The sequence below is a fragment of the Camelus dromedarius genome, chromosome 18 (genome assembly GCF_036321535.1).
Source record: "Camelus dromedarius isolate mCamDro1 chromosome 18, mCamDro1.pat, whole genome shotgun sequence".
Lineage (NCBI taxonomy): Eukaryota > Metazoa > Chordata > Mammalia > Artiodactyla > Camelidae > Camelus > Camelus dromedarius.
The window spans coordinates 13,748,063-13,774,747 of NC_087453.1; the positions used below are offsets into that span (position 1 = coordinate 13,748,063).

General features: G+C 44.3%; 1 protein-coding gene across 8 annotated transcripts in view; it reads left to right on the forward strand.

Annotated features, from left to right (window-relative positions):
* PTPRT (protein tyrosine phosphatase receptor type T) overlaps nt 1-26,685 on the forward strand; it is a 939,599-nt gene that overhangs the window by 246,308 nt on the left and 666,606 nt on the right. For 6 of the 8 annotated variants that reach the window (XM_031433788.2, XM_031433792.2, XM_064475672.1 and 3 more), the window contains exon 2: nt 1,414-1,539. In XM_031433788.2, coding sequence (XP_031289648.2) covers nt 1,414-1,539 — 126 coding nt within the window. Of the gene's footprint in view, nt 1-1,234; nt 1,540-26,685 lie in introns of those variants that run through there. The other 2 variants (XM_064475673.1, XM_064475674.1) reach the window with 1 other exon arrangement.

Consider the following 26,685-nt stretch of genomic DNA (forward strand, 5'->3'; position numbering starts at 1 on the left):
CTCCTTTGCCCAGCCGAACTCATTGGGGTGCTAAAGACTGGGTTTCCATAGTCAGCAAGAAAGGAAAGTGGAAAAAGTTTTGACCTCAAAGGTTTCCTTTAGCAATGTTGTGACCAGGTTCTGTATCAGATCTATCGACAGGACTTCCACCACCACTCAGAGGAAATCCCAGTCCTGGGTTCAGAGAAGGGGTTTTGTCCTTTGTAGCTGATGGAGACGATGGTGATATCACGTGAGGCGGTGGACACAGGCAAGGGCTGGCAAGGGATGGTTTCTGTACATGGATCAGAAACACCTTTGGATGTGTGATGGGGAACCAGTGGGGGTTTAAGGGAGGGAGATGGTGATGTGATGAGATCTGAGCAACAAGGGGACAAGCCAAGGGCAGTGGAAAGATGGACTGGGGTGTGAAACTGGGTCCTGGTGCTGCCCCCAGTCCTCTGCGCATCCTGCCAGCTCAGCCTGGAGAGCTCTTCCTCCTGCTTTGTACCCCTGGAGATGCTCCTGAACTTCAAAGCCCTAATGAGTTCTCTTTTTCCCCCACCCCTTCAAGGATATACTCTCCTGCTGTTTCTCTGGACAGACCAGCATTTCCTAGTTGCAGCCCCAGTTCTGTACTCCACGTTTCTCTCAGTGTCACCTGGAGAAGGGGACTTAGAGCCCAAAGCGTATGCTCAGTAAAGTCAACTTGACACAGCTCATTGTAAAGTGGTGGGTGGTGGAGGGCTTGGACTTTAAGGGAGAAGCTTTAAACACTGTCAGCCTTGGCTTTAGTATCTTCCAGGTGCACGACTGTCTAATTCTTCACGAATCTGACTTTTACTCCATGAAAACTGCTTTTATAGGGAAGGAAGTGGGTGTTGAGAATTTATTCTGTACCAGTTACTTTTCATATGTTATTCCATTTAGTCCTCCTGGTATTTCTGTCAAGTGGATCGTTCCCTCCACGTTCCAGGTGAGGAAACTGAGACACAGATGGTGGAGCATCTGGCCCGAGCTGACCCAACTTTGCAAAGCTGAGATTCGTGTCTAGTTTTGCAAGACTCGGAAGCTAGTGCCCTCCCCACTGCCTTGCAAGCATCTCTCAATGTTGCAGGAAGCAATTACAGAGGCATGCCCTGGCATTCATTTTTCCTACTTAGAATGAGACGTTGTTGTTTACTTTCTCAGGAAGGAAGATTGAAATCAATGTAAGTAGCCTTATTAACTTTTTTAAATAGGGGGGCCTGCAGATGCCAATGTCTTTCCTGAGAGCACCAAAGCAAATATAAAAATCCAATTTGCTTGCCTTTTTTTTTTAATCTTCTCCAGAGTTTAAAATTCACTGCTGTAAATGAAGAGCCGATGAGACGGGGGTAATGAACCAAGCCTCAGACTCAAGGATATATTTACCCATATCTCTTTTGTCTGCAGGCGGCTGTTCCTTTGATGGGCATTACAGCAACTGTGGCTATAGCGTGGCCCTGGGCACCAATGGGTTTACCTGGGAGCAGATCAACACATGGGAGAAGCCAATGCTGGACCCTGCGGTGCCCACAGGTATGTGACCAGCTGTGTTTGAGACTGTGACGACAGCTCTGATGGTGACTTGTGGCGGGAAACTTCCTTCTGGATGGAGCTGCCTGAGAGGGCAGTAGATCACTTTGCTGGTAGTAAGTTCCCCATCTCCAGAAGCATGCAAACCAAGGCTGAGTGGATTCTTAGGGATATGGTAGAAATCATATGTCACCCGGATTCAGGAAACTTTTCACTTTGAGATTCTAAGCATTAGCTATAAGTGGGGGCATCACTGGGTTTTGTGTGAGAGCCTGACTGCAGTGGGATTTTAGGGAAGAAAGAGCTTCTGAAGAATTGAGGTCATTTCTCTCCTATCAGATCACATAGATGCAGCTTGCATTTATGCAGGGAAATTTCTACAGTCCAGATGTTGCTCATAAAGTTGAGGTTCTGACATCCTCAGTGCCAAGTTTATCCTTAGCCAGGGGCTGAAGACCTAATGTACATTCCTGATGGATGCCTGCCTGAGGTAGGCCTGTGAGAGTTACACCTCATGTATTCTAGGGGAGGCACAACTGGAGGAGGTCTAGATGCAGGGTGAACACATTTAGGGTGGGGCATGCCTGTGTGAGCTGAACCTCGAAGAGGCTTACCTGGTGACGTCAGCCAGGAAGAGTTGCAACTCTGGGACCTCTAAGACCACCTCTTTGGATAACGTGATCCCTGGTAAGTACGGTTGTAAAGATACTTGGTTGCTGGAGAAATAGGCCATTCTCTATGGTTCCTCCCTTTAACCCACACACCCTCTAGTTTTTTTTACCAGCTCCTCCTGGTGCTCTTTCTTAGTCTCCTCTGTCTGCTTTCTCAGGCCATTAAATGTTGGCGGTCTTCAGCCTTGTTCTATACTCTTCCAGCTGTATTAACCTTGAGAGTCTGCTGTGCTCTGCATGGCCATCTTTGATGTTGGTCTACTTAATTCAGATTTTACAGTGTGCACGTGTGTGTGTTGTGTGTGTGTGTGTGTGTGTGTGTATGTGTGTGTGCGCACATGCTCTTTAGCCCACTGGAAGCCCTGTGGGGTCTTGTAGCCCTCCAGACTCAACCTGCCCCAAATCGAACCCTTGACTCATCTCCATCTACTCACACGCGAGTGCTCCCTGTCTCAGAAGGCCACTTCATCACTCAGGTGCTGATCAAGAAACCCAGGGGTCCCACGTCTCTCTTTCCTGCCCTTCCTGACAGTCAGTCACTCCGTCCTGCCCCTCACCTCCTGAGCCCATCTCAAGTCTGCACACCTCTCTCTCTCTGCCACCTCTGCCCTGGTGCCACTGTCACATCTCGCCTGGGTCACCAGAAGTCTCACACAGGCTTCCTGGCTTCCTCTTATGACTTTAACCCACTCTCTGCACAGAAGCCAGAAACTGTTCTAGAAGGTAGACCTGTTCATGTCACCTCTTCCTTTCATTGTCCCCACCCACCTTCTGCCTAGAATCTTTTTGAGGCTTTCCTCTGGCTCCGAGAGAAAAGTCCGACGCCCTGCTATGACCTCCGAGGCCCTGCAGAGCTGGTCCAGCCTCCCCAGGTCCCATTCCCTGCTGTGCTTCCTTTCCCCTGGCTTTTGTCCATTCCCAGAATGTTCCAGACCCTTTCCTGCCTCAGGGACTCACATAGGATTGGCATTGTCCGGAGAACCTGCTCCTCCATTCTCTTGAACTTGCCCTCGGTATCTCAGCTCGTGCCTCACTCCTGAGGATGCTCAGGTCTGGGTCAGCTCTTTCTGCAGATGGCCCCCCTGGCACCCTGCACTTTCCTCAGGGACACGCATCACAGCTGTTTGTTCAGTGTACATTGTATCCCCAGAGGCGAAGTTCCATGTGAACAGGGACCATGACAGTCTTAGTCCCAGCTTCATCCTTAGTGCTTAATTCCGTGCATCATGCACAGTATGTACGAAATACCATCTTGTTGGATGGACACACGGATGAATGGGCAGATAGCTTTTAAGTGTTTCTTTAATGGAGAAATGAATGATAAACATTATTAAATGCCTTTGGGCCCCTTATTAACTGATCACACATTTTAAGTCTTTGCTGCTACCCTCCCATTTCACAAATCAGAAACCAAGTTTCCCAGCACCCGGGTGACGTTGCTTTTCCCACCATGCCACGCTCTCCCCTGGGGGGAGCAACCCTTGCTTCTCATCTTAATATTTTCAGCCCCTCATTATGGCACAGTGTCATTTCATAAACATTCGAGTGTGCTAATACAGTCTTCTGAGCTTTTCTGAATAGAGGCATTTGATAATGATCACCGAAATTATTCTGTCGTGATGCGCCTGTGGATTTCAGGGGCTCCGTGTGCTTCTTAGGCAGAGAGGCATGAAAATGAATTTGGATTAGGCAAAACTGTTTGCTCTTCCTCATGGGCAAAGGCTGAAGCCTTCCTCTTCCTTCTGTAAAGCCAGCAGTTTCCATCTTTTTGGAAATCTAGTCTGACTCTGTTTACTCAGATGTTCCACAACCTTTTACTGCTCCCTTTCCGTGTGACAAGCTCTGTGCTAAACTATGGGTCAGTCAGTATATGTCATTTGGGCACCTCCCCTGGTGCACAGAGTGAAATCTGAACTCCTTGTCATGGCCTGCAAGGTCCTGCATGATCTAGTGTCTTCTCTGAGCCTCCTTTTCTTCTCTCTCAAAATGCTTCATGTACCCGGATCATGTTTCAGTTTCCTGGACATGTCAGGGTTTTTCCTGGCTCAGGGCCTTTGCACATGCTGTTCCCACTCACTGCAGGCATTTTCTCCACTCTTCACTTGCCTGGTTTCTTCAGGTCTCAGCTCATTTACTCCTTCTCAGGGAGATGTCCCCCCTTGGTCAGAAGAAAGACTCCTCGGATGATCTCACTCCCAGCGTCCTGCTCTTTGCTTTCAAAGTCCTTATCATAGACTTGTTCCAATCCTCCACCACGGCCGAGTGACTCTGGGCCTTAATCCCTCTGCTTCCATTTCCCCATAATTAACATGGGAACCAGTGTGAGGCTTCAGTGGGATGATGCCTGTGTGCGTAGAATGTGTCTGCACATAGGAGGGCTTCATCAGTGCTGGTTCCCCTCGGTGCTTTTCTGGTTCTTGCAGTCTCTGGGACTGTAAGTCTGAGAGCACCTTGGAACCTTGTCCCCTCCTTCATGCTCACCTGACCCCAGATGCTGCTTTACACAGGTGAACCTTCCAGCGGGAGGTCTACTGTGGGTCCCTGATGGTCCCAGAGAGACTTTTCAATACCGGGGATCCATGCTACCCCTGATGGAGAACACCTCCTCCACCTTAACTCTGTTAATTCAGTGCTGCACACAGCCACCGTCACACTCTTTTCCTCATTCCTCTCTATGGGAAAAGCCCTCCGGCTAGCATTCCAGGCTTCAGACCTGCTTTTGCACCCACTTCATCTTCACTGAGGCTATCACAGAGGAATGGGGGTCACTGTGCCCACAGACTTTCTCTCTAAGCCTCTGTCTTGCCTTTGGAATTAACTACAGCTACCACTGGTTCCCAGCTCTGACTTCCCCAACCTCAGCATGAGTTTCCACATGTCCACCCTGAGATCCAGCCCAGGGCCCTGTAGAAGGGTCTCAGGGGTGCTGAGGGTAAATGTAAGTGCTCTAAATGTCCTTTTAAAGAGGCTGAAGCCAGAGGCAGTGGGGCTGGGAGGTTTCATTCTATTTCCTCCTGATACTGGTAGGACATTGTCAGAATGAAGTAGGGCTGGACCTCAAGCTGCAAACCTGGGTGCATAAGAAAAGCTGTATTTGCATCAACTTGAATCTGACTCTAAGCCTCCAGGGAGCCAGACATTACATTGTAGGTGTGATTGGGTCTCCCCCTTCCCTGGGGGTCAGCAAATATCCTGGGACTTAGGCAGGCCTTTGTGGTTTCCTCTGAGAAGCCTGCTGTCCCATTCCTTGTGATCCCTTTGGGTCTAGTAATTCTGCTGCTTCGTTCCCAGGCTTGGAGTCCTGGTCCTGAGTTGAGCCAGCCCAGGGGCATCACCCAGCATCCCTCCTCAAGTACTGCCAACGAGCAGTCCGTATCCATCACCAGCACATCCATCCCTTTCCTCTCCCCAGTGTAGGAACTTCTCCCCTCTCCTTCCTGGCCCTCAAAAGCACACCCAACTCACCCCAGCCCTTCTTGGATCCACAGCATAATCTCTTCAGTAAGTTTAGACTTTAAGAAAAAATAAAAAAGGAAAGAAGGAGCCCTTGGCTTCAAGCAGCTTCTTCTCTCCATCCTGCACAAACCTCTAGAGCAGAGAAATACAAAGAGCCTAGTTAGTTACCTGATTGGAAAGGACAGGTATTGGGGAAAATCCAGAGACAACATACACAGGCATACAGACCGGAATACTTCAACCAATCAGCCTGCCAGGGGAGCAGGCACAGATCCAGGGTGGTGCTGCCCTTTTCCTTGGTGCCACTGGGCCCTCCGTAGTGTGTTTCTGCTCTGCTCTAACTGCTGATATTTATAGAGAGAAGGTTGGGGTCTGTTATGGATTGAATTGTGTCCCCCAAAGAGATAAGTGGAAGTCCTAACCCCTGGCACCTATGAATGTGATCATATTTGGAAATAGGGTCTTTGCAGATGTAACCAAGCAAAGATGAGGTCTTGCTGGTTATCCTGAGCCCTCATACAGCATTATGGGTGGAGGAGTGGAGACCTATAGACACACAGAGCAGAAGGCCATGTAAAGCCAAAGGCAGAGATTAGAGTGATATGTTTACAATCCAAAGAAACCCACAGATTCCCAGCAGACACCAGAAGCCAGAAGCAGCAAGGAAGAATCCTTCCTAGAGCCTTTGGGGAAGGGAGGGGTGGTATGTCCCTGCCAACACCTTGGTTTCAGACTCCTGGACTCCAGTACCATGAAAGAACAGGTTTCTGTTGTCTTTTTTTTTTTTTTTTTAACATTTTTTATTGATTTATAATCATTTTACAATGTTGTGTCAAATTCCACTGTAGAGCACAATTTTTCAGTTACACATGAACATATATATATTCATTGTGCCTTTTTTATCTCTGTGAGCTACCATAAGATCTTGTGTATATTTCCCTGTGCTATACAGTATAATCTTGTTTATCTATTCTACAATTCTGAAATCCCAGTCTATCTCTTCCCGCCCCCCACCCCCTTGGCAACCACAAGTCTGTATTCTATGTCTATGAGTCTATTTCTGTTCTGTATTTATGGTTTGTTTGTTTGTTTTTGTTTTTGTTTTTGTTTTTTTTAGATTCCATGTATGAGTGATCTCATATGGTATTTTTCTTTCTCTTTCTGGCTTACTTCACTTAGAATGACATTCTCCAGGAGCATCCATATTGCTGCAAATGGCATTATGTTGTCAGTTTTTATGGCTGAGTAGTATTCCATTGTATAAAAATACCACCTCTTCTTTATCCAGTCATCAGTTGATGGACATTTAGGCTGTTTCCATGTCTTGGCTATTGTAAATAGTGCTGCTATGAACATTGGGGTGCAGGTGTCATTTTGAAGTAGGGTTCCTTCTGGATATATGCCCAGGAGCAGGATTCCTGGGTCATATGGTAAGTCTATTCCTAGTCTTTCGAGGAATCTCCATACTATTTTCCACAGTGGCTGCACCAAACTGCATTCCCACCAGCAGTGTAGGAGGGTTCCCTTTTCTCCACAGCCTCTCCAGCATTTGTCATTTGTGGATTTTTGAATGATGGCCATTCTGACTGGTGTGAGGTGATACCTCATTGTAGTTTTGATTTGCATTTCTCTGATAATTAGTGATATTGAGCATTTTTTCATGTGCCTATTGATCATTTGTATGTCTTCCTTGGAGAATTGCTTGTTTAAGTCTTCTGCCCATTTTTGGATTGGGTTGTTTGTTTTTTTTCTTATTAAGTCATATGAGCTGCTTATATATTCTAGAGATCAAGCCTTTGTTGGTTTCATTTGCAAAAATTTTTTCCCATTCCGTAGGTTGTCTTTTTGTTTTCCTTATGGTTTCCTTTGCTGTGCAGAAGCTTGTAAGTTTCATTAGGTCCCATTTGTTCTTGCTTTTATTTCTATTGCTTGAGTAGACTGTTCTAGGAGAACATTTTTGAGATGTATGTCAGATTTGTCAGATAATGTTTTGCCTATATTTTCTTCTAGGAGGTTTATTGTATCTTGTCTTATGTTTAAGTCTTTGATCCATTTTGAGTTTATTTTTGTGTATGGTGTAAGGGAGCGTTCTAGCTTCACTGATTTACATGCTGCTGTCCAGTTTTCCCAACACCATTTGCTGAAGAGACTGTCTTTATTCCATTGTATATTCTTGCCTCCTTTGTCAAAGATTAGTTGACCAAAAGTTTGTGGATTCATTTCTGGGCTCTCTATTCTGTTCCATTGGTCTATATGTCTGTTTTTGTACCAATACCATGCTGTCTTGATGACTGTAGCTCTACAGTATTGTCTGAAGTCTGAGAGAGTTATTCCTCCAGCTTCTTTCTTTCTCTTCAGTAATGCTTTGGCAATTCTAGGTCTTTGATGGTTCCATATAAATTTTATTATGATTTGTTCTAGTCCTGTGAAATATGTCCTGGGTAATTTGACAGGGATTGCATTATATCTGTAGATTTTCTTGGGCAGTGTGACCATTTTAACAATATTGATTCTTCCAATCCAAGAGCATGGGATATTTTTCCATTTTTTAAAGTCTAATTTCCTTCATCAATGGCTTATAGTTTTCTGTGTATAATTCTTTAACCTCCTTGCTTAGATTTATTCCTAGACATTTTATTACTTTGGGTGCTATTTTAAAGGGGATTGTTTCTTTACTTTCTTTTTCTGTTGATTCATCGTTAGTGTAAAGAAATGCAACTGATTTTTGAATGTTAATCTTGTAACCTGCTACCTTGCTGAATTCTTCGATCAGCTCTAGTAGTTTTTGTGTGGACCTTTTAGGGTTTTCTATATATTAGTAACATGTTGTCAGCATATAGTGACACTTTTACCTCTTCTTTTCCAATTTGGATCCCTTTTATTTCTCTCTCTTGCCTGACTGCTGTGGCTAGGACTTCCAAGACTATGTTGAATAGGAGTGGTGATAGTGGGCATCCTTGTCTTGTCCCAGATTTTAGTGGGAAGCTATTGAGTTTTTCACCATTGAGTACTGTGCTGGCTGTAGATTTGTCATATATAGCTTTTATTATGTTGATATATGTTCCCTCTATACCCACTTTGGTGAGAGTTTTTAATCATAAATGGGTGTTGAATTTTATCAAATGCTTTTTCTGCATCTATTGAAAAGATCATGTGGTTTTTGTCCTTTCTCTTGTTGATGTGATGTATTACATTGATTGATTTGTGTATGTTGAACCACCCTTGTGTCTCTAGGATGAACCCCACTTTGTCATGATGTATAATCTTTTTTATGTGTTGTTGGATTCTATTTGCTAATATTTTGGTGAGGATTTTGGCATCTATGTTCATCAGTGATATTGGCCTATGATTCTCTTTTTTTGGTAGTGTCTTTGCCTGATTTTGGTATCAGGGTGATGGTAGCTTCATAGAATGAGTTTGGGAGTATTCCCTCCTTTTCAATCTTCTGGAAGAGTTTGAGAAGGACTGGTATGAGTTCTTCTTTGTATGTTTGGTAGAATTCCCCGGTGAAGCCGTCCGGTCCTGGACTTTTATTTGTAGGGAGGTTTTTTATTGCCATTTTGATTTCATTTCTAGTGATCGGTTTGTTCAAGTGATCAGTTTCTTCTTGATTCAGTCTTGGTGGACTATATGTTTCCAGAAACTTGTCCATCTCTTCTAGGTTATCCAATTTGGTTCCATATAGTTTTTCATAATATTCTCGTATGATATTCTGTATTTCTATTTTATTTGTTGTAATTTCTCCATTTTCCTTTCTTATTTTGCTAATTTGTGCTCTCTCTTTTTTCTTCTTTGTGAGTTTGGCCAGAGGTTTGTCGATTTTATTTACTTTTTCAAAAAACCAGCTTTTGGGTTGATTGACTTTTTTCTGTGGTTTTTTTAAATCTTTATTTTATTTATTTCCTCCCTGATCTTTATAATTTCCTTCCTTCTGCTTTGTTCTTCTTTTACTAGTTCTTTCAGCTGGTGGGTTAAATTGTTTATTTGAGATTGCTCTTCTTTTTTGAGGAAGGCCTTAATCGTTATAAACTTCCCTCTTAGCACTGCCTTTGCAGTGTCCCATAAATTTTGTGTGGTTGTGCTTTCATTTGTCTCAAGGTATTTTTTAATTTCAGCTTTGATTTCCTCATTGACCCATTGGTTTTTTAATAGCATGTTGTTTAATCTCCATGCTTTCCTTTTTTTCTCTTTTGTTTCTCTGTTGTTGATTTCTAGTTTCATGGCACTGTGGTCAGTAAAGATGCTTGAGAAAATTTCTGCCTTCTTAAAATTGTTGAGGTTTATTTTGTGCCCAAGTACATGCTCAATCCTAGAAAATGTTCCATGTGCACTTGAAAAGAATGTATATCCTATTTTTGGGGGGTGTAATGCTCTGAAAATATCCACCAAATCTAATTTTTCTATTGTATTATTTAATTTCTCTGTTGCTTTATTTATTTTCTGTCTGGAAGATCTGTCTAGTGATGTTAATGCGGTGTTAAAATCTCCAACTATGATTGTATTCCCATCAATATCCCCCTTTATCTCTGTTAGTGATTGTTTTATGTATTTAGGTGCTCCTATATTGGGTGCATATATATTAACAAGTGTAATATCCTCATCTTGTATTACTCCTTTAATCATTATAAAATGTCCTTCTCTATCTTTCTTTATGGCCTTTGTTTTAAAGTCTATTTTGTCTGAAATCAGTACTGCTACACCTGCTTTTTTGGCTTTTCCATTTGCATGGAATATCCTTTTCCATCCTTTCACTCTCAATCTATATGTGTCCTTCTCCCTAAAGTGGGTCTCTTGTATGCAGCATATTGAAGGTTCTTGCTTTATTATCCAGTCTGCCACTCTTTGTCTTTTGACTGGAGCATTTAGTCCACTAATGTTTACAGTAATTAATGATAGATGTGTGTTTATTGCCATTTTGAACTTATCTTTGCAGTTGATTTGGTATTTCCTCTTTGTTCCTTTCTTCTTCCTTTTGTGGTTTGGTAATTTTCCTTTGTATTATCATGGATTTTATTTAGTTTTTGTGACTTCCTTGTAAGTTTTTGGCTTGTGGTTACCCTTTTTTGTAAGTCTATTAGCCCATTACTATAACTGTTTTTTATTAAATTGATAGTAACATGATCTCAAACGCATCCTATTGAGAACAAAAAATTTTAAAAAGAAAGAAAAAAAATTATATATTTTCCTGCCTCCTTCTCCCACTGTCTAGTGATTTAGATGTCTTCTTTTACAATTTTGTATTTATTTGTAATTTATGAGTTATCAACTTTCCAGTTGTGAGTTTCTCATTTCTGTAGCATCCTGCTGCTTTTCTATTTAGAGTAGACCTTTCAATATTTCTTTTAACATGGGTTTAGTGTTGCTAAACTCTTTTAGTTTTTTCTTGTCTGTGAAAATCTTTGTCTCCTTCTATCCTAAAGGATAGCCTTGCTGGATAAAGTATCCTAGGCTGCATCTTTCTTTCATTCAGGACTTTGAATATATCTTGCCACTCCTTTCTGGCCTGTAGTGTTTGTGTAGAGAAATCAGCTGAGAGCCTTATGGAGGTTCCCTTGTAACTCACTCTTTGCTTTTCTTTTGTTGCCTTTAGGATCTTTTTCTATCCTTGACTCTGGCCATCTTGATTATGACATGTCTTGGTGTGGGTCTATTTGGGTTCTTCCTGTTTGGGACCCTCTGAGCTTCCTGTACTTGGATATCTGATTCCTTCTTTAAGTTTGGGAAGTTTTCAGTCATGATTTCTTCCAGTACCTTTTCAATCCCCTTTGATCTTTCTTTCCCTTCTGGGACCCCTATTATGCGAAGATTGGCATGCTTTATATTATCCCATAGGTCCCTTATGCTATTTTCATTTGTTTTTATTTGTTTATCTTGTAGCTGTTCTGATTGGGTGGTTTCTGTTGTCCTGTCTTCTTGGTCACTTACTCGTTCCTCTACATTATCTAGTCGGCTTTGCACAGCCTTTAGATCATTTCTCATCTCAGCCAATGAGTTTACCAATTCTACTTGGCTCTTCATTATAGCTTCCATTTAATTTTTGACATATTTTATATCTCTAAACACTATCTCTTTTAGTTCATTCAGTACTTTGATCACTCCTTTTTTGAAATCTTGATCTAGTAGGCTATTGATGTCTATTTCATTGATCGTTCTTTCAGGGGATTTCTCTTGTTTTTAAATGGGAATGGTCTCTCTGCTTCTTCATCTTGCTCCTACCTCTCTGGCACTGTGGTTTATCGAGTATCAGTTATCTATTGTGGTGCTTATGAAGTTTATTTATTTATCTATCTAATGCCTATGTAGGAATAACACTTAAAAAAAAAGAGAGAGAGAAAGAAAGAGAATTTTAAAAGAAGGGAGAAAAAAAGGTTTGAAAACAGTGTATAATGAATAATAGAAGAGCAAGTTGAAGCAGAATAGCAATCGGGTTGAGACGTCTTTTAAAAACCTTTAAAAAAGGAGAAAAGAGGGAAAAATGTATTTGAAATCTGTGTATAATCGATAACAGGACATCAAAACCAAGAGAAATAGAAATGGAATGATGTGGATTTTTAAAAATAATAATAATAAAAATATTTTTAAAAATTTTAAAAGGAATTAAAACTGGGAGTATATATAATTGTTTAAGAAGTAGAAATTAAAAGGGTAATAGAAAATAGAACAGGTAAAAACAGATTTTAAAAAAAGGGGGGGTGGTGTTCTCCTGGAGACTGTGTGCTCTTAATGCGAAGTCTGTCTGTCTTTGCCCTGTTTTGGAAGCTCAGCTTCCAAAGGCCCTCCGTTGGCGCCTTCATCTGTGCTGCTCCCAGTGCCTGTTGGCAAGCAGATCGCTCCCCCTCCCAACACTGGGTCAGGTGCAGCTCTCCTTTGCTATGGGTGGGCGGGTCACTGCCCCTCCCAATGCTACAGTCAGATGTTGCAGACTGGCCAGGTAGGAGGACAGGTCACGCCCCCTCCCAGCACCAGGGTCAGGGGCTGCATTCCTGCCGGAAAGGCAGGGAGGCCGCCCGCCCTGTCCCAGAGCCTGTTGCTCCGCTGCTCTGTGCCGCTGTGCGCTCCGTAGGTGGGCTCGGGGAAGACCAAGAAACAGCCCCGTCCCTGCTCCGGGCCAAAACCCAGCTCCTTGTTTGTCTTGGCGGAGCAAGTTCCCTGAGGGACCAGGACGGAAGGATCCTATCTGCCTCGGTCTGTAGACAAGTCTCCATCTGGCCTTTGAGCCTGCTAAGTCCTTAGGTGCGAATGCAGGTTTCACTTTCGCCCCAGCCCTGGCCTGGGTGCTCAGTGCTGGAGGATATGGCAGCTGTGCCTGAGCCCCGCCTCTCTTCCCCCAAAAACTTTCTGTGGGTTTTCAGAGATGGGGGTATGCACCCTTCCCCCCAGGGCACATCAGCCATGTTGTTTTATGGAGGGCCCAGGTTGTTCTGCCCTGTGCACCCACACCAATGGCGCGCAGCTCCCTGCAGTCCCCCGCGGCCGCCTCAGCGCAGCCGTCCCTGTCCTCCGCCCGGCTCGGACAGCCTGGCCCAGCCCCCAGCTGCCGGCCGGCGTCTGGGACTGGGTGTTGCAGCGACCCTCTGTGCCCGTTTAACTTAATTCTGTCGGTCAAGGGCTGCTCTGTACAGATCGGAGCCTCGGAGGCTCCCCCTCCGTTCCACTGGCCACTCAGTTGGAGAGGGGATACCCAGTGAACTAGCACCAGTCCTCCTTTGCCGCTCCCTCACCGCGGGACCCGTCCCGCACTGTTTTGCCTTTTCTTCTTTCTTTTTTCCTTTTCTCCTACCAGATTTTTGGCGTCTCTATCTTTTGAAAAGGACGATGTTTTGTTGGAGTTCCACAGGTGCTCTGGTTGGCTGAGTGGGTCTGTGGATGTGAGTCTTGGTGTATTTGTGGGAGAGGGTGTGCTGCAAGCGTCCTTCTACTCCGCCATCTTGGCCTCCTCCCTAGGTTTCTGTTGTCTTAAGTCACCCAGTTTGTGGTCATTTGTTGGGGCAGCCCAGGAAACTGTTCCTGGGTCAATTACACATCAATACCCTGACCCCATGACCTTTTCTACACTAGAACTCACACCAGAGTGCTGTAAGTATTGCAGCTTTTGCTTTTTTTTTTTTTTTTTTAAAGAGAACTGGCATTTACTGCGTGATCAGTTTAAGCGAGAATTGGGTTAGGCATTTTCCTGCACATTTCATCTAATATGCCACCATGCCATGAATTCAGAGATATTGTCCCCTCTTTATTTTTGAGAAAACCAAGCCCCAGAGAGATGAAGTGACTGGTCCAAGGTCATGTAAATTACATATGAAAGAGGAGCCAGGTTGCAATCCCAGGCGAGAGAAACATATATGAAATATAGGGCGCCACCATCATCTAAACATCTTTTAGAATTATTTGTTTACAGTTGTGGTTTATGATTGCAAAAATAATGCACATTCATTGTAGAGAATGTGCACAGTAGAGATGGTGATAAAAAATAAGTCGTATATGCACACACACTTACACAAATATCTTTCTTTTTAATGCTATTTTTGAAAATTTTCCCGTGGCATTTCATATTCCTCAAAAGCATGCTTCCTAAAGCCTCCATAGTTTTCCATGATGATGACTGCTCCATGGTTTATGTTTAACCACCGTATTGTTGCATGCTTCAGTTCCTTCCAGTTACTCCCTCCTAAGTCTCACTGCAGTGAGTGTTCTTGTCCATAGGTCTCTGTGCTCATCTCCAAGAGAAGTTATCAAATCTGCTTTCGTACATCTGTCTGTTTCTGTCCTCCCTTGTGTACCAAACACAGAGTGGCTGTGTGTTATTTTCGAGATTTGAAGGAAGAATATCATCCATGTCTCAAACATGGAATCCTGGAAATTCTCCCATGAGTTGATATTGGAAAAAGAAAAGCTTTGTGAATTCTAAAGTCCTAAGCGCAAGTCAGGAACTGGCGATGGTCCCCTGAGGGCACTGCATTATGGCTCTCAGCTCAGTGGATGGCGACCTTCTGGGGACTAGCAGGAATTATGTTGTAAATAGTCATCAATTACAGAGCAGTCCAAGCACTGGCCAGTCACGGTGGACGTCAGCTGCAAAATGCAGGATGGGCTCACCAGTGCTTACTAGCAAGCCTCTTCGTAGTCTGTGTGCCGAACTCCTTCTGTCCTCCTTGTAGGCTGGGGCACCATGTTATTTACATGTAACCCCAGAGCCTGGAATGTTGGAGGTGGTGGTGAATGTTTGTTAAATGAATTGCTCTTGTTAGTAATTGAACATTCTTATGATATACAACCCCAGCATCTGTCTCCAGCCTCGGCCCCCTCTCCTGCCTTCTCCTCTTCCCTTTCCCCTTCTGCATCATCACACAAGAGAAGCCTTCATGCTTTTGTTTTGGGAGTCCAGCCTCCAGCCCTGCTTCCTTATTTGGGAGCGTTCTCATTGTGTAGGATCTTGGTGGAATGTGGAGCTTGCTGGCAGGTGAAGGTGCCAGAAATTTACCACCTGGGTGTGCTGGACATGTGACCTGGCCCCAGCCAGTTGGACCCTCTTGCCCAAGACTTTCCGTCAGGGAAGTTTGAGCTGGCGGCCAGAGTTTGTGCGTCTGGTGGAGGGGTGGTGCCTGGACCATAAGCGGTTGTAGTAAAGGAGGTTGATGAACTGCCTGCTCCTTGGCCCCCAGGGACTTAGTTTCTGCTTCCTCTTCAAGTATCCTCCAGCTCCCTGTTTATTATGAGCCTCCCAATATTCTTCCAGAACATTCTCAGTTTTGAGACAAATTGTCATAGTTGATTTTTCTTGTTTTCAACCACAAACCATGTAGGTCACACCATCATGCCTTTGTCTTGAAGGCATCTCCTGTTCCCCTTCCTCCTATTGACAGAGGATGTCACCTCCTCCAGGAGGCCCTCCCTTGACTCTTATGTGTTTCTGCGGCTAAGTTCATTACATGTTTTCTCTGATTCCTCACTGAGGCTGTGAGCAACCTGAGGGCATGGGCTGCCTCTCGTGGGCTGAATTCCTTGTGCCCTGCATGGGGCTTAGAATAGGACAGTTGGTCCGTAAGTAGACTGAATTGCCATTAGGATTGTTAGTGTTAGGAAAGCCAAGAGAGGAACGCTGTCAGGAAATTTTGGGAGAACCCGGTGAGGCTGTTTCTTTCTTTGGCATTTTCACAGGACCTGGGGCACCTACAGCTTTCATACCCTGAGTGCTTCCTCTCAGCTTGACCTCAGACCGTGGTCAGCTGATGAGGCTATGGCCTGGCTGGTCTTGGCTCTTCTGAGTGGAGTTGATTCTTGGGGAAAACAAAGGGACACCTGGCACAGTCTCACACAGGTGTAGATCTGCTTGTGACCTATGTAATAGGCTCCCCATTGCAAAAATATGACTCGTCCAAACTTGACCTACTGTTTCTTTAATGCCGTGCTTCCATAAAAATGATCTGGAAGTCTGGGCCTCTAAGTGCCCTTAGTTATGCGTGAGGTTATTGATTGGCTGAACGCTTCTGTTCCCATTTAGTCACTGTGGAGTCAATACATTTTTCTCTTCCCTCTTTAATGATAAAATATTACATATTCTTAAAGAAATGCTGAGTTTATACATAGAAGTTAACTCTCTCCACCTCCATTTCTGTTCTCTCAAATATCACTATCAACAGATTGATGTGTATCCAGAGAAAGAGAGGAAGGGAGGGACGGTGGGAAGGAGAGAAGAAGAGGAAGAGGATGAGGGAAGGAGGGAGTCAGAGAACATATGCGTGTGTGGTAATAGTAACAATAATAGTAGGAAAGCGCTATTGATATAGTACTTATTGAACGGCAGGTACTATCCTAAAGACATTAAATGTATTAATTCGTATGTTTATATATAACAGTCCTCTGATGGAGATACTGTGATCTGCATTTTACAGACTAGGGAACTGGAGGCACAAAAAGCTTAAAGGGCTTGCCGAGGCTCATAGTGAGCTTATGATGGCGCTGCGACTTGCCTGTAGGAAGTGTGGGTTCTGACCCCGTGGTTCCCCCAGGAGGCACCACTCTGGCCCCTCCTTAGGATGCAGGTGGCGAATGGGATCGTGGTTCCCAGGCAGTTGGGTCCTTGGTCCCTTTTCAGACCACTGTACTCAGACCTAGTTTTCCCCTTCCAGGGCTGCATGCTGTTCCACTGTTTGGAGGCACCATGGTTATGACTGACACCCAGGAAGTGGCAGTGGGAGAATAAAAGATAAAAGCCAAAATAGACCTCAAATGTCTGAAGAAAAGGCAAGATCTTTGCCTCCAAATAGCTCTCAAAAAAGTTCTTATGGAGCATCCCATATTATGAGATGGTCTCTTGGGTACTTTGAGACGACAGAATTAATTGGGGGAAACTAAGTATTGTTCTGGAGGACATGACCAAATAATGATGTGTGCTAAGGATGGTTTGGAAAAGCCACGAAGGATCTTTGCAGTGATCAGAGATGCATTTGTCAGATAAATGGGAAAACACATCTGTTTGAATGCCCACCTAGATGCTTGCCTTGATGCTCAGTTTTCTGTGATATCATACCTGGATTCAGACAGTATTGTCTGCAGTATGAGTGTTAATCAAAGTTCCCATAGTGTAAGGGAGTGGATAATAAACCACTGTTTTTAAACTAACACATGTATTCCACTAACCAGACAGTGTTCTAAGGGCTTTACCTATTTTTAACTCATTTAATACTTCCACAGCACTGTGATCTGGGTGCTGTTATTACCCTTTCTTCACACATGAGGAAACTGAGGCCCTGAATGTTAAGGAACTCACCCCGAAGTTAGTACTGAACCGAGGAGCTGGGATTTGAACCCAGGCAGTCTGGCTTCAGAGTCTGTGCTCTGAACCACAGTCTGTTCTTAAGGTAATATATTATTTTATGAGACATGTGATTTTTAAATATGTAATTGTAATGAAATCACAGCTTAGACCCCATAGTGTTAATTTAGATACCATTTGACTAATTCATCTGTATGTTGAAAATTGTGTATACTGAAACTGCCTAAAAACTTTTTTTGGGGTCTTTTTGCTGGGAAAATGAGGGGCATGCACTGCTTCTAATCCCTGTGGTGTAGACCATCCCCTTGGTACACCGCATTGACTAAGCCCGTCATTGTCCACCTGAACGCAGTCACATTAAGCCTGCGTGTTGTTCTGAATGGTTTGTCAGAAGGAGATGTCATGGATGCTCATGTATCAGGGACATCTCAGGGGACCACAGAGATGACCTCCTCATGCCTCCTCAGTCACCTGCTGCTTCCATGTCAGCCCCTCCCAGGCCAGCCCGAGAGAAAGGGAACCGTGGACGTCATCACAGTGGTAGATGTGATGCCAGCCTGGAGCAGTGGGTCATGTTTTCACCAACTCTTCACCTCATGGAGCTGCTGCTCCGGGGGCTTAGGGCTCCTCCACGTGAACACATCGTTTTTGAACATTTGGATTGCCTTATCTTTAACGAGGAAACAGGTTTTCTTTATGCTTTGGCTACTATAATAATTTGAATTATATGTTATGAGAGATCTGATAAGCAAAGAAAATTCTAGTTTAATACAAATATAACTTTTTTTTTCATTTAGTGAATATAAGATGTCTTGTGTGATTCCATAAAATAGAATCCAATCACGTGGAAAACCCAGTAATTCACTGTAGTCCCATTTAGGAATGTTTGAGACATGCAATGTCCAATATGTTGGCCACCACCACTCTTGAAATGTGGCTGGTCCTTTACACATAAAATACACACCAGATTTCCAAGACTTGGTATGAAAAAAAAGTAAAATACCTCATTTATAATTTTCCTATTAACTTTATGTTGAAATGATTGTATTTTAGTTATTCTGGGTTAGATAAAACAATTTATTAAAATTAATTTAACCCATTTTTACTTCTTTTTTAACGTGGCTATGTGAAAATTTAAAATTGCATATATGGCTCATGTTATATTTCTATTGTCCAGTGCTATCCTAGATTTTCAGATTTTCATTGTTCCAGTTGTACCCCCACTCAGAGGGATGTGCTCCTTTGATATTAATAACAGCTAACATTTACTGAGCACTTATTATGTGCCAGGCATTTTAGATATGTTTTCTTCTTTAGGGTTCACAACAACCCCATGTAGTGTAGGTACCATTGCATTCCCTATTTTTCAGATGGGGAAACCGGGATACAAACAAATAGGTTAGGTAACTTGACCTTAGTCACAGAGGTAGTAAGTGGCAAAGAAGGGATTTGAACTAAAGCCACCCAATTCAGTGGCTCATAATAATGTCTCCAAAACTTGCCAACTTGTGTCACACTGACACAGGGGACTTTTGTTCCTTTCTTGCTGGGCTGACTCAACCCTGTAAGGCTGTTTCCCAACTAGAGTGGACTGGAGCATTCCTCAGGGCCCCTGGCGCTGCTCTTCCTGTGGTTTCTCCATGTTTCTGGGGAGGCTACAGGAACATGGTGCGGCTGGGAGTGGATACTTTGGCTTCTACGAGGTCTTTTGGTTAGCCTGGTCCTCTGTCACATGGGTAGGGAGCTGTACCTGAGCACCTGTCTGTCGCTGCTTTGCCACTAACCTGAGACTTTGAGCAGGCCAGCAACTTTTCTCTGTGCCTCATGCATCTTTTTCTATGAAACAGATCTGAAAGGAAGGAATCCTGGGTTTTAGCCCAGCTCTACCATTTACATGCTGTGTGACCTCAGGCCAAGCACCGTCCCTTCCTGGGCCTTATTTACCTTATATGTAAAATCCGGAGTCAATCTCCGCTGACTCTAGCATTCTTTGATTTGTAATTGATGACTCAAGAAGAAAAGGAGACATTTTTTAAATGTAGGAATTCAGTGATACGTTTACAAAATAGAACATCTGTGAAAACTCCCATGGTCCTAGCCCCTCTTCTGCCTATCTGTCAGTCATGGCAGCTGCTTCTGATTCCTGGACAGGGGAATTTGTCCCCGTGAGTGTGTAGAGACGGGAAACAGGGAAGATGAATCTCCCAGGTGAGCTGCCGGTCCTGACTCTGTTCTCAGACCGCCCCACAGAGCTGTAGTCATCTATCCCGTGCCCCCTTAATATCACAGATATATCTTCAGATTTTATTTTCTCCCACTTACTGATTTGTGAGACATTGGGTCATTTACAAAAATGTCCTTTTTTCCCCCCTAAAACAGACCTCCTATTCCTCCCTCACCCCCTTCTTAGTCCATCTTGGTCTTGCCACTGTGCTCTGTGCTAACACACCATACTTCGGCTTGGGAAAGTGACAGTTACTCACCCAAACTGTTTTTAAACTTTCCTCAAACCTTCCAGTTCTTTTAAAATTGCTTTCTTGCCTAAGTGTTGTGCTCATCGTTAAGAAACTCAGGTTGCACTATCTCAGAATTTAAATCATTACTTGTTATCAGTGAAGCAACTCATAAACACCACAGACAAACAAAAGTCTCCTCTGCCCTTGGTTAAGAGTCTCGAGTGTTTCCAAGGTTAGAATGAGATTTATAGGTTGAAGAAGTCTTCTGAATTATAGCTGCTAAAACATGTAAAAAGGATGAGTCTATTAGCTGGGGTTTAAGTGGGAAAATAGGAACCACCTTAGGTATTTCAATCAGGAAGGTGTTTAATATTGGGTACTATAAACCTTCCAAATAGACTCTCATAAAACCTTGTGAAATGCTCATATACATAGTCAAATGATCTTCACCAACAAGGTGCCAAGACTACACAATTGAGAAAGGACAGTCTCTTCAAAAGATTGGGTTGGAAAAACTAGATATCCACATGAGAAAGAATGAAGTTGGACTCTTACTTTACACTGTAAAAATTAACTTGAAATGGATTAAATACCTGGATGTAAAACTGAAACGGTGAAACTTCTAGAAGAAAACATAAGGGGAAAGCGTCGTAACATTGGACTTGGCTGTGATTTTTTTTTTTGGCTGTAACACCAAAAGCAGAGATAACAAAAGCAAAAATAGACAAATGGGACTACATCAAACTTAAAAACTTCCATCAAAGGAAGGAACCAAAGGAATCAAAGGAAACAACCAACAGAGTAAAAAGGTGACCTATGGATGGGAGAAAAATATTTACAAATCCTATGTCTACTAAAAGGTTAATATCCAGAATATATGAAAGAGCCCATACAACCCCACAATTAAAAAAAAACCAAAAAACAAGTAATGATTGAAAAATGGGCAAAGGACTGGAATAGACTCTTCTAAAAAGAAGATAAATGGCCAACAGACATATGAAAAGATGTGGAACATTACTAATCATTAGAGAAAGGCAAGTGAAAACCACAGTAAGATATCGCCTCACATCCATCAGGATGGCCATAACAGTAATAATAGTAGTAACAATCACCATCATCATAATAAACAGAAAGTAAAAGGTGTTGGTGAGGATTTTGAGAATCTAGAACCCTTGTGCACTGTTGGTGGGTCTGTAAAATGATAGAACCACTACGGAAAACAGTATGAAGTTTCCATTAAAAATTAGAGTTATAGTTACTAAATGATTCTGCCATCCCACTTCTGGGTATATATCCAAAAGAACTGAAAGCAAGGTCTTGAAGAGAGATTTTCACATGCATGCTCATTGCATCATTTTTCATAGTAGCCAGTAGGTGGAAGCAACCCAAATGTCCACTGACAGATGAATGGATAAAGAAAACATCCTGTATATGTACAATGGACTATTATTTAGCCTTTAAAAAAAGAAGGAAGTCCTGCCACATGCTACAACACAGGTGAACCCTGAGGACATTCTCCTAAGTGAAAAAAGCCAGGGAGGGGGAAGTGGGGAGTTGCTGTTCCATGGATATAGAGTTTTAGGTTTGCAAGATGAAAGAGTTCTGGAGGTCTGTTGTACCACCGTGTGCATACAGTTAACACTACCAAACTGCACACTTAAAAATGATGAAGATGGTAAACTTGATATGTTTTTACCACAATTACAAGGAAGGTGTATTTTTTAGGCTTCCTGCCCCAGTGATGGGTGAACGTGTTACCTACCCTTTCAAGTCAGGCACCAATAAGGGTCCTTCTGCCCTATGTTGTTTGAGCCAACAGAACGAGCCTGAGTTCTGTTCAGAGGCAGAAGAATGTTTTATTCCCTGATGGAAGAATGGAGAGGGGCAAGGTCGGGCTCTAGAGCACACGCTCCTCCACAGTCCGTGCGCTGGGCTCCTTTAAAGTGGGGAGGGGGTGGAGTTCTTGCAGGTCGGGCGCAGCTGTGCGGGTCAAGGCTCCAGAAAGCGCAGCGCCTCGCCGCCATCTTGAGTTGCAGTTCCGTTCGCAGTGTCTCTGCACGCGGCCCGCTGCCGCCAGGCGGAACTGCGCAGCCTCTGCACGCAGCTCCGCCCGCGCCTGCGGAGCTGAGGTGTCGCTGCCCGCCATTTTGTACTAGGAGCTCTGCTCTGAAGTGCCGGGCGCAGGGCTTCTGCGTGCAGCCCCCTGTGAACAAGTGAAACCAGACTAAGCACAAAGGAGAAAAGAAAAAGGTTAGACTTCATTTTATTATCTAGACTCTATTTTTACTTCCTGGGAATTGTAAATGGGCTCAGCTGGCGACGGGAGAGCTTAGAAGGGTGGGAGTGATGCAGACTACCAAGCCGGTTTCCAGTGCGTACGTCCTCAGCGAGTAAGGGCCTTGGTGCTCTTTCTTTGTGGAAGAGGTTGTCAACTGAAATAAATGCACAACTTGAAACAAATGCGCAGCCTAAAAGTTGAGAGTTATGTTTTATTTGGTGGGAGAACTCGAGCCAGAATGACACCCTCTCAGATTCCTCTGAGGGACTGCTCTGAAGAGGTGGGGGAGGAGCTAGGATATATAGGAGCTTTACCACAAAGACCAGGTAGTTGGAACAATGAAAGATTACTGGTTAACTGAAGAAAACCAGACATCTTAAGTTAAATAATTTAATGCTTTTCTAGGTATGGGAGGAAGCAAACATTTGGGCTCATTGAATTCATTCCTTTGACAAGCATCCTGCTATTTAGGGCCAGTAGCCTGTCCTTTCTTATTCTGAATCCCCTCAGAGTGCACCATTGTTGAGTGGCTGCGGAGTCTGGGCTGCAGGCTTGTCTTCACTGGGGGGTGGCGGCAGCGGCTGATGACTTGATGGTTTCAGCATTCTTTGTTTACTGATCCGTTCCCAGTATTTCAGTATTTTTCGTTCACAAAATTAATGGAGTGTGAACTTGGAAATCAGGCGGATGCGAGTTGGAATACCTGTTCCACCAGTGACCAGCAGTCACATCTGGGGCTGGCTTGGTAACCTCTGGACTGGGGTCAGGAGTCCGCAGAGAATGAGAAGAGCAGCAGGCAAAGAGCAGAACTGACAATTCCCACTCTCTAAGGGCTGGGTAGGGGGACTGGGGGCCTGAGGAGGAGATGTGGCCTGTCCAGGCTTGGGGCCCTCGGGCGCCTCTTCTTTGCCCACCTGCTGCTTCCATCTTTACCTGCTTCGCTATTCTGTCCTTTGCTCTGTTCCCATATTCTTTCCTTTGCCTGGGGGACCACTCAAATCTCAGAATTCCCTTTGTGCTTCCAGCCCCTGCTCCAGGCCACGCATCTGGAGAGCTTAATGCAAAGGAGATATGTGTAAAATTGCATTTAAAACTCCTCTTCCTCTATCAAATATAAGCACCATCAGGCTAGGAGTCAACTTTCCTGTTCATAGCTATGTTCTCAGCCCCTAGACTTGGCCTTGATACGCAGTATGCTCTGAATTAATATTGAGTGAGTGAGCTCAGAGAGGATTGAAATGTTCAGCTACTTGGAAACATGATTAAAGGAAACAAAATCTGAGAGGACTGAAACACAGGCTTTTGGTTTAGAGCACTGTGCCCTGTGGGTTTCCTGAGGGATTCCCAACCTGCTGTGTTGCTGATCAGCTGTGTGGCCTGGAGCAAATTGCTTAGCCTCTCTGGGCCCCAGTGGTTTTATGCATACAATGAAGGGCCTTAATTAAGTAACACCCTCATGATTCTAATTGTAACCGCACAGGTTCTGTGAGGCAGTTCTGCTTCTTCACAGTTTGTTCTGTTACTGCAACCAGGGACCTCAGGACACAGGAACAAGGAGAATCTAAAGTGCACGTGGGAATGAGACAGGAGGGGCTTAGGGGAAGCCAGCCGGGGCAGGTGGAACACGGCAAGATTGTGGGTCACCCCTCATGTAGTTCCAACCTTTGAAAACTTAATCTCACTTTTCTTTGCTAGGTACTAGCAACAGTTAGAAAGTGCATTTAAGACCCATGACGAATGAAACAATTACCTAATTTTGACCATTTCAAGCAAAATGTCAGCTTTACAATCCTGATTTTAAGGCTTTGCACTGAGTTTTTAGGCTTTGCAGTGTGGAAAATAATAACAGAAAGGTTATTTGCTTGAATAAAGGCTGCGTTCCTGCATTTGATACAAAACGTCAATAACTTCTGTCCTTGATTCTCTGGGTAGTCAAGTTTTACAAAGGCTACTAGAGCTGTACCCATGCACAGAGTTCATAGGCACTTCAGCCGGAGGGACATGCAGGCAGGACCTTAAACAAAGCTATTTAGTGTTTCTGTGGTTCTGGGTTTTCTTTAACCTATGAAATGAGTATAGTATGATTGGAGGATGTGGATATTAAATGAGATTTCATGAAAACATGAAACAAACGCTTGGTGCATGGGTACATGGTAAGTCCTCTCTGTGGCCCCGGTATGCCTCCTTACCGTCCTGTCTCAGCTGGGCCTTGTCATGGGGGTGCTGTGTTAGCCTGTCTCTACTGAAGGAACACCTGAGGCTTTATGAGGCCTGAGTTCTGTCTGTGTGCATGCACTCCACCAGATGATATGGCTGTGACACTGGTCACCCCAACTGGCCTTTCAAGCCTTTAGACCCTTTATTGTAAATGTGGTTGTCAGAGGTTTCTTGTTCAAAGTGCTTTCCAGGTCCTTGAGTGACTGGGCCTGGCCATTTGACCCTGACCTGGGAGGGTCACATGAAAGGTCTCATTTGCCAATATCCTGAGAGCCAGACCCTGCTTGGGAAGGAGTCCTGACTCTGTAGGAAATGGACAGGAACAGCAGTGAGGGGAGGTGTCCCTCACTGGGACACCTTGGCCAGATGGCTGGACCCACTTTCTGAACCCACTTTAGCTTCTGACTCTTCCAGCTCTGCAATTCCTCCCTGCCACCTCTTTCCTGCCTCCCAGAGAGCTGGAGAGGTGGGCTGGACCCCAGGAGACGCCACTCCGTACCAGAGATGTCACCTGTGACTGTGATCCCCTTTAGGGCAAAATCAGCTCTTCTCACTTCTCTTTCCCCATCATGATTAGGGGGTAGGAGATGAGATGAGGGTCTTGCCATCACTGACCCATCTACCACTTCCATCTTATTTAGGAAATGAAGTTAACACATCGGTAAGCGTTTAGGGCTGGATCCTGTTGATCAGTTATAAAATGACTCATTAATTCACGAGCGTTTGTGACCTGAAATCTGAATGTCACTGTGGGCTTGGCTTCTGTTTCCAGGAGAACGAAAACATCCACAGAGAGCAATCCCCAAACCTGAGGCTAGACCGTGCTTCCCCACTCTCACGTCTAGAAAGATCACAGACAGAGGCATACTTGGCTGGAGCAGGGGTGTGAACCCGGAAAGCCAGCATTCTGCAAGGTAGACTCCAGAAGTAGGTCTCCTCAGTGATCACAGGTGCTGTGGGCACATCAGGTTTGCACACTTTTAAGATCACGCCCACTTTTCTGCCAACGTAACTATAGGGCTTCAGTCTTTGCCAGAGCTCAGGCACTGCCACATGGCACCACAGGCAACGCATGGGGTTTCCCATCACATGGATCCAGGTTTGAGCCGCACCCTTGCTGTTCACCCGCCTGTCACCGTGTATGACTGAGGACCTCTCTGAATCTCAGTCTCTTCTGCTGTGAAATGGGAATGGGAGTACGTGTCTGCCCTATGCTTTTCCTGTAAAAAGCAATCAAGATAGTGGATGTGAACCTGCTTTGAGAAGTCAGTGTCTCTGTACAGGTTAGTTGTTGCTGCTGTTATTGTGACCTTGATGAGCAGCCGGGCCCAAGCTTCCTGTTGCAAAGAAATGGAGTCTTCTCAGCTAAAAAGATCACCCTCTGCTTATCCACCCAGCCCCTCGAGTGAGGGCGGATTAGAACTGTTGTGTCTGTAAACCCAGCCGATATGGGCTGTAATATAGTAAATTATCACTTGTTTTGCAGTCTTGACGAGAAAAATAAATACAATTACACTCATGAATGTTGAAAAATGAAGAACAGCAATGTGGATCGGCACATTCGAGGTACTTTTCCAAATGAAAAGCCGTGTACAATGAATGCTGATGGGCTCCCTCCCTCTCCCTCTTGGCATGTGCTGCAGTGTGATCTTTCTGAATTAAGGGAGCAGCTGTGCCAAGTGCCCTAGCCACAGGGGAGGTGGCCCTGAACAGCCTCCACAGTGGGAGACCCAGCAGGCAGACAGCAGTGTCCAGACCCAGAAGAGACCCAGTTTCCTAAAGCCGATCCAAGCCGGTCCTTGAGTGATCTCAGTAATGCTTCTCTGCTTGTGGAACCTGGCATCTCTCTGCAGTTCTGTCATTCTGTGTAGCAGACATTCACTGAGCACCTACTGTGTGCCAGGCTCGATGCCAGAAGCAGCAGAGATGAATCTCACATGTCCTGCCCCTGCCGACTAACCTCCACTATCACCAGGCCTGACTGGTGTAAGCTAGCCCCGTGCTGGCCGACACGGTGGCCACCAGCCACACGGGGCTATTGAGCACTTGAAATGTGGCCAGTCCAAATTGAGATGTGCTGTAAACGTAAAATGCACACCACATCTCAAAAGTGTAGTGTGTGTGTATATAAATAATCATTCATTTTTTAATATTTAACTGTTGAGAAGATATTCTTTGAGGTATATTGGGTTACATAAATACATTTAAAATAAATCTCACTTGTTTCTTTTTACTTTTTTTTACTATGGCCACTGGAAAAGTTAAAAACTACAAAATTGCACTACATTTCTGTAGGAC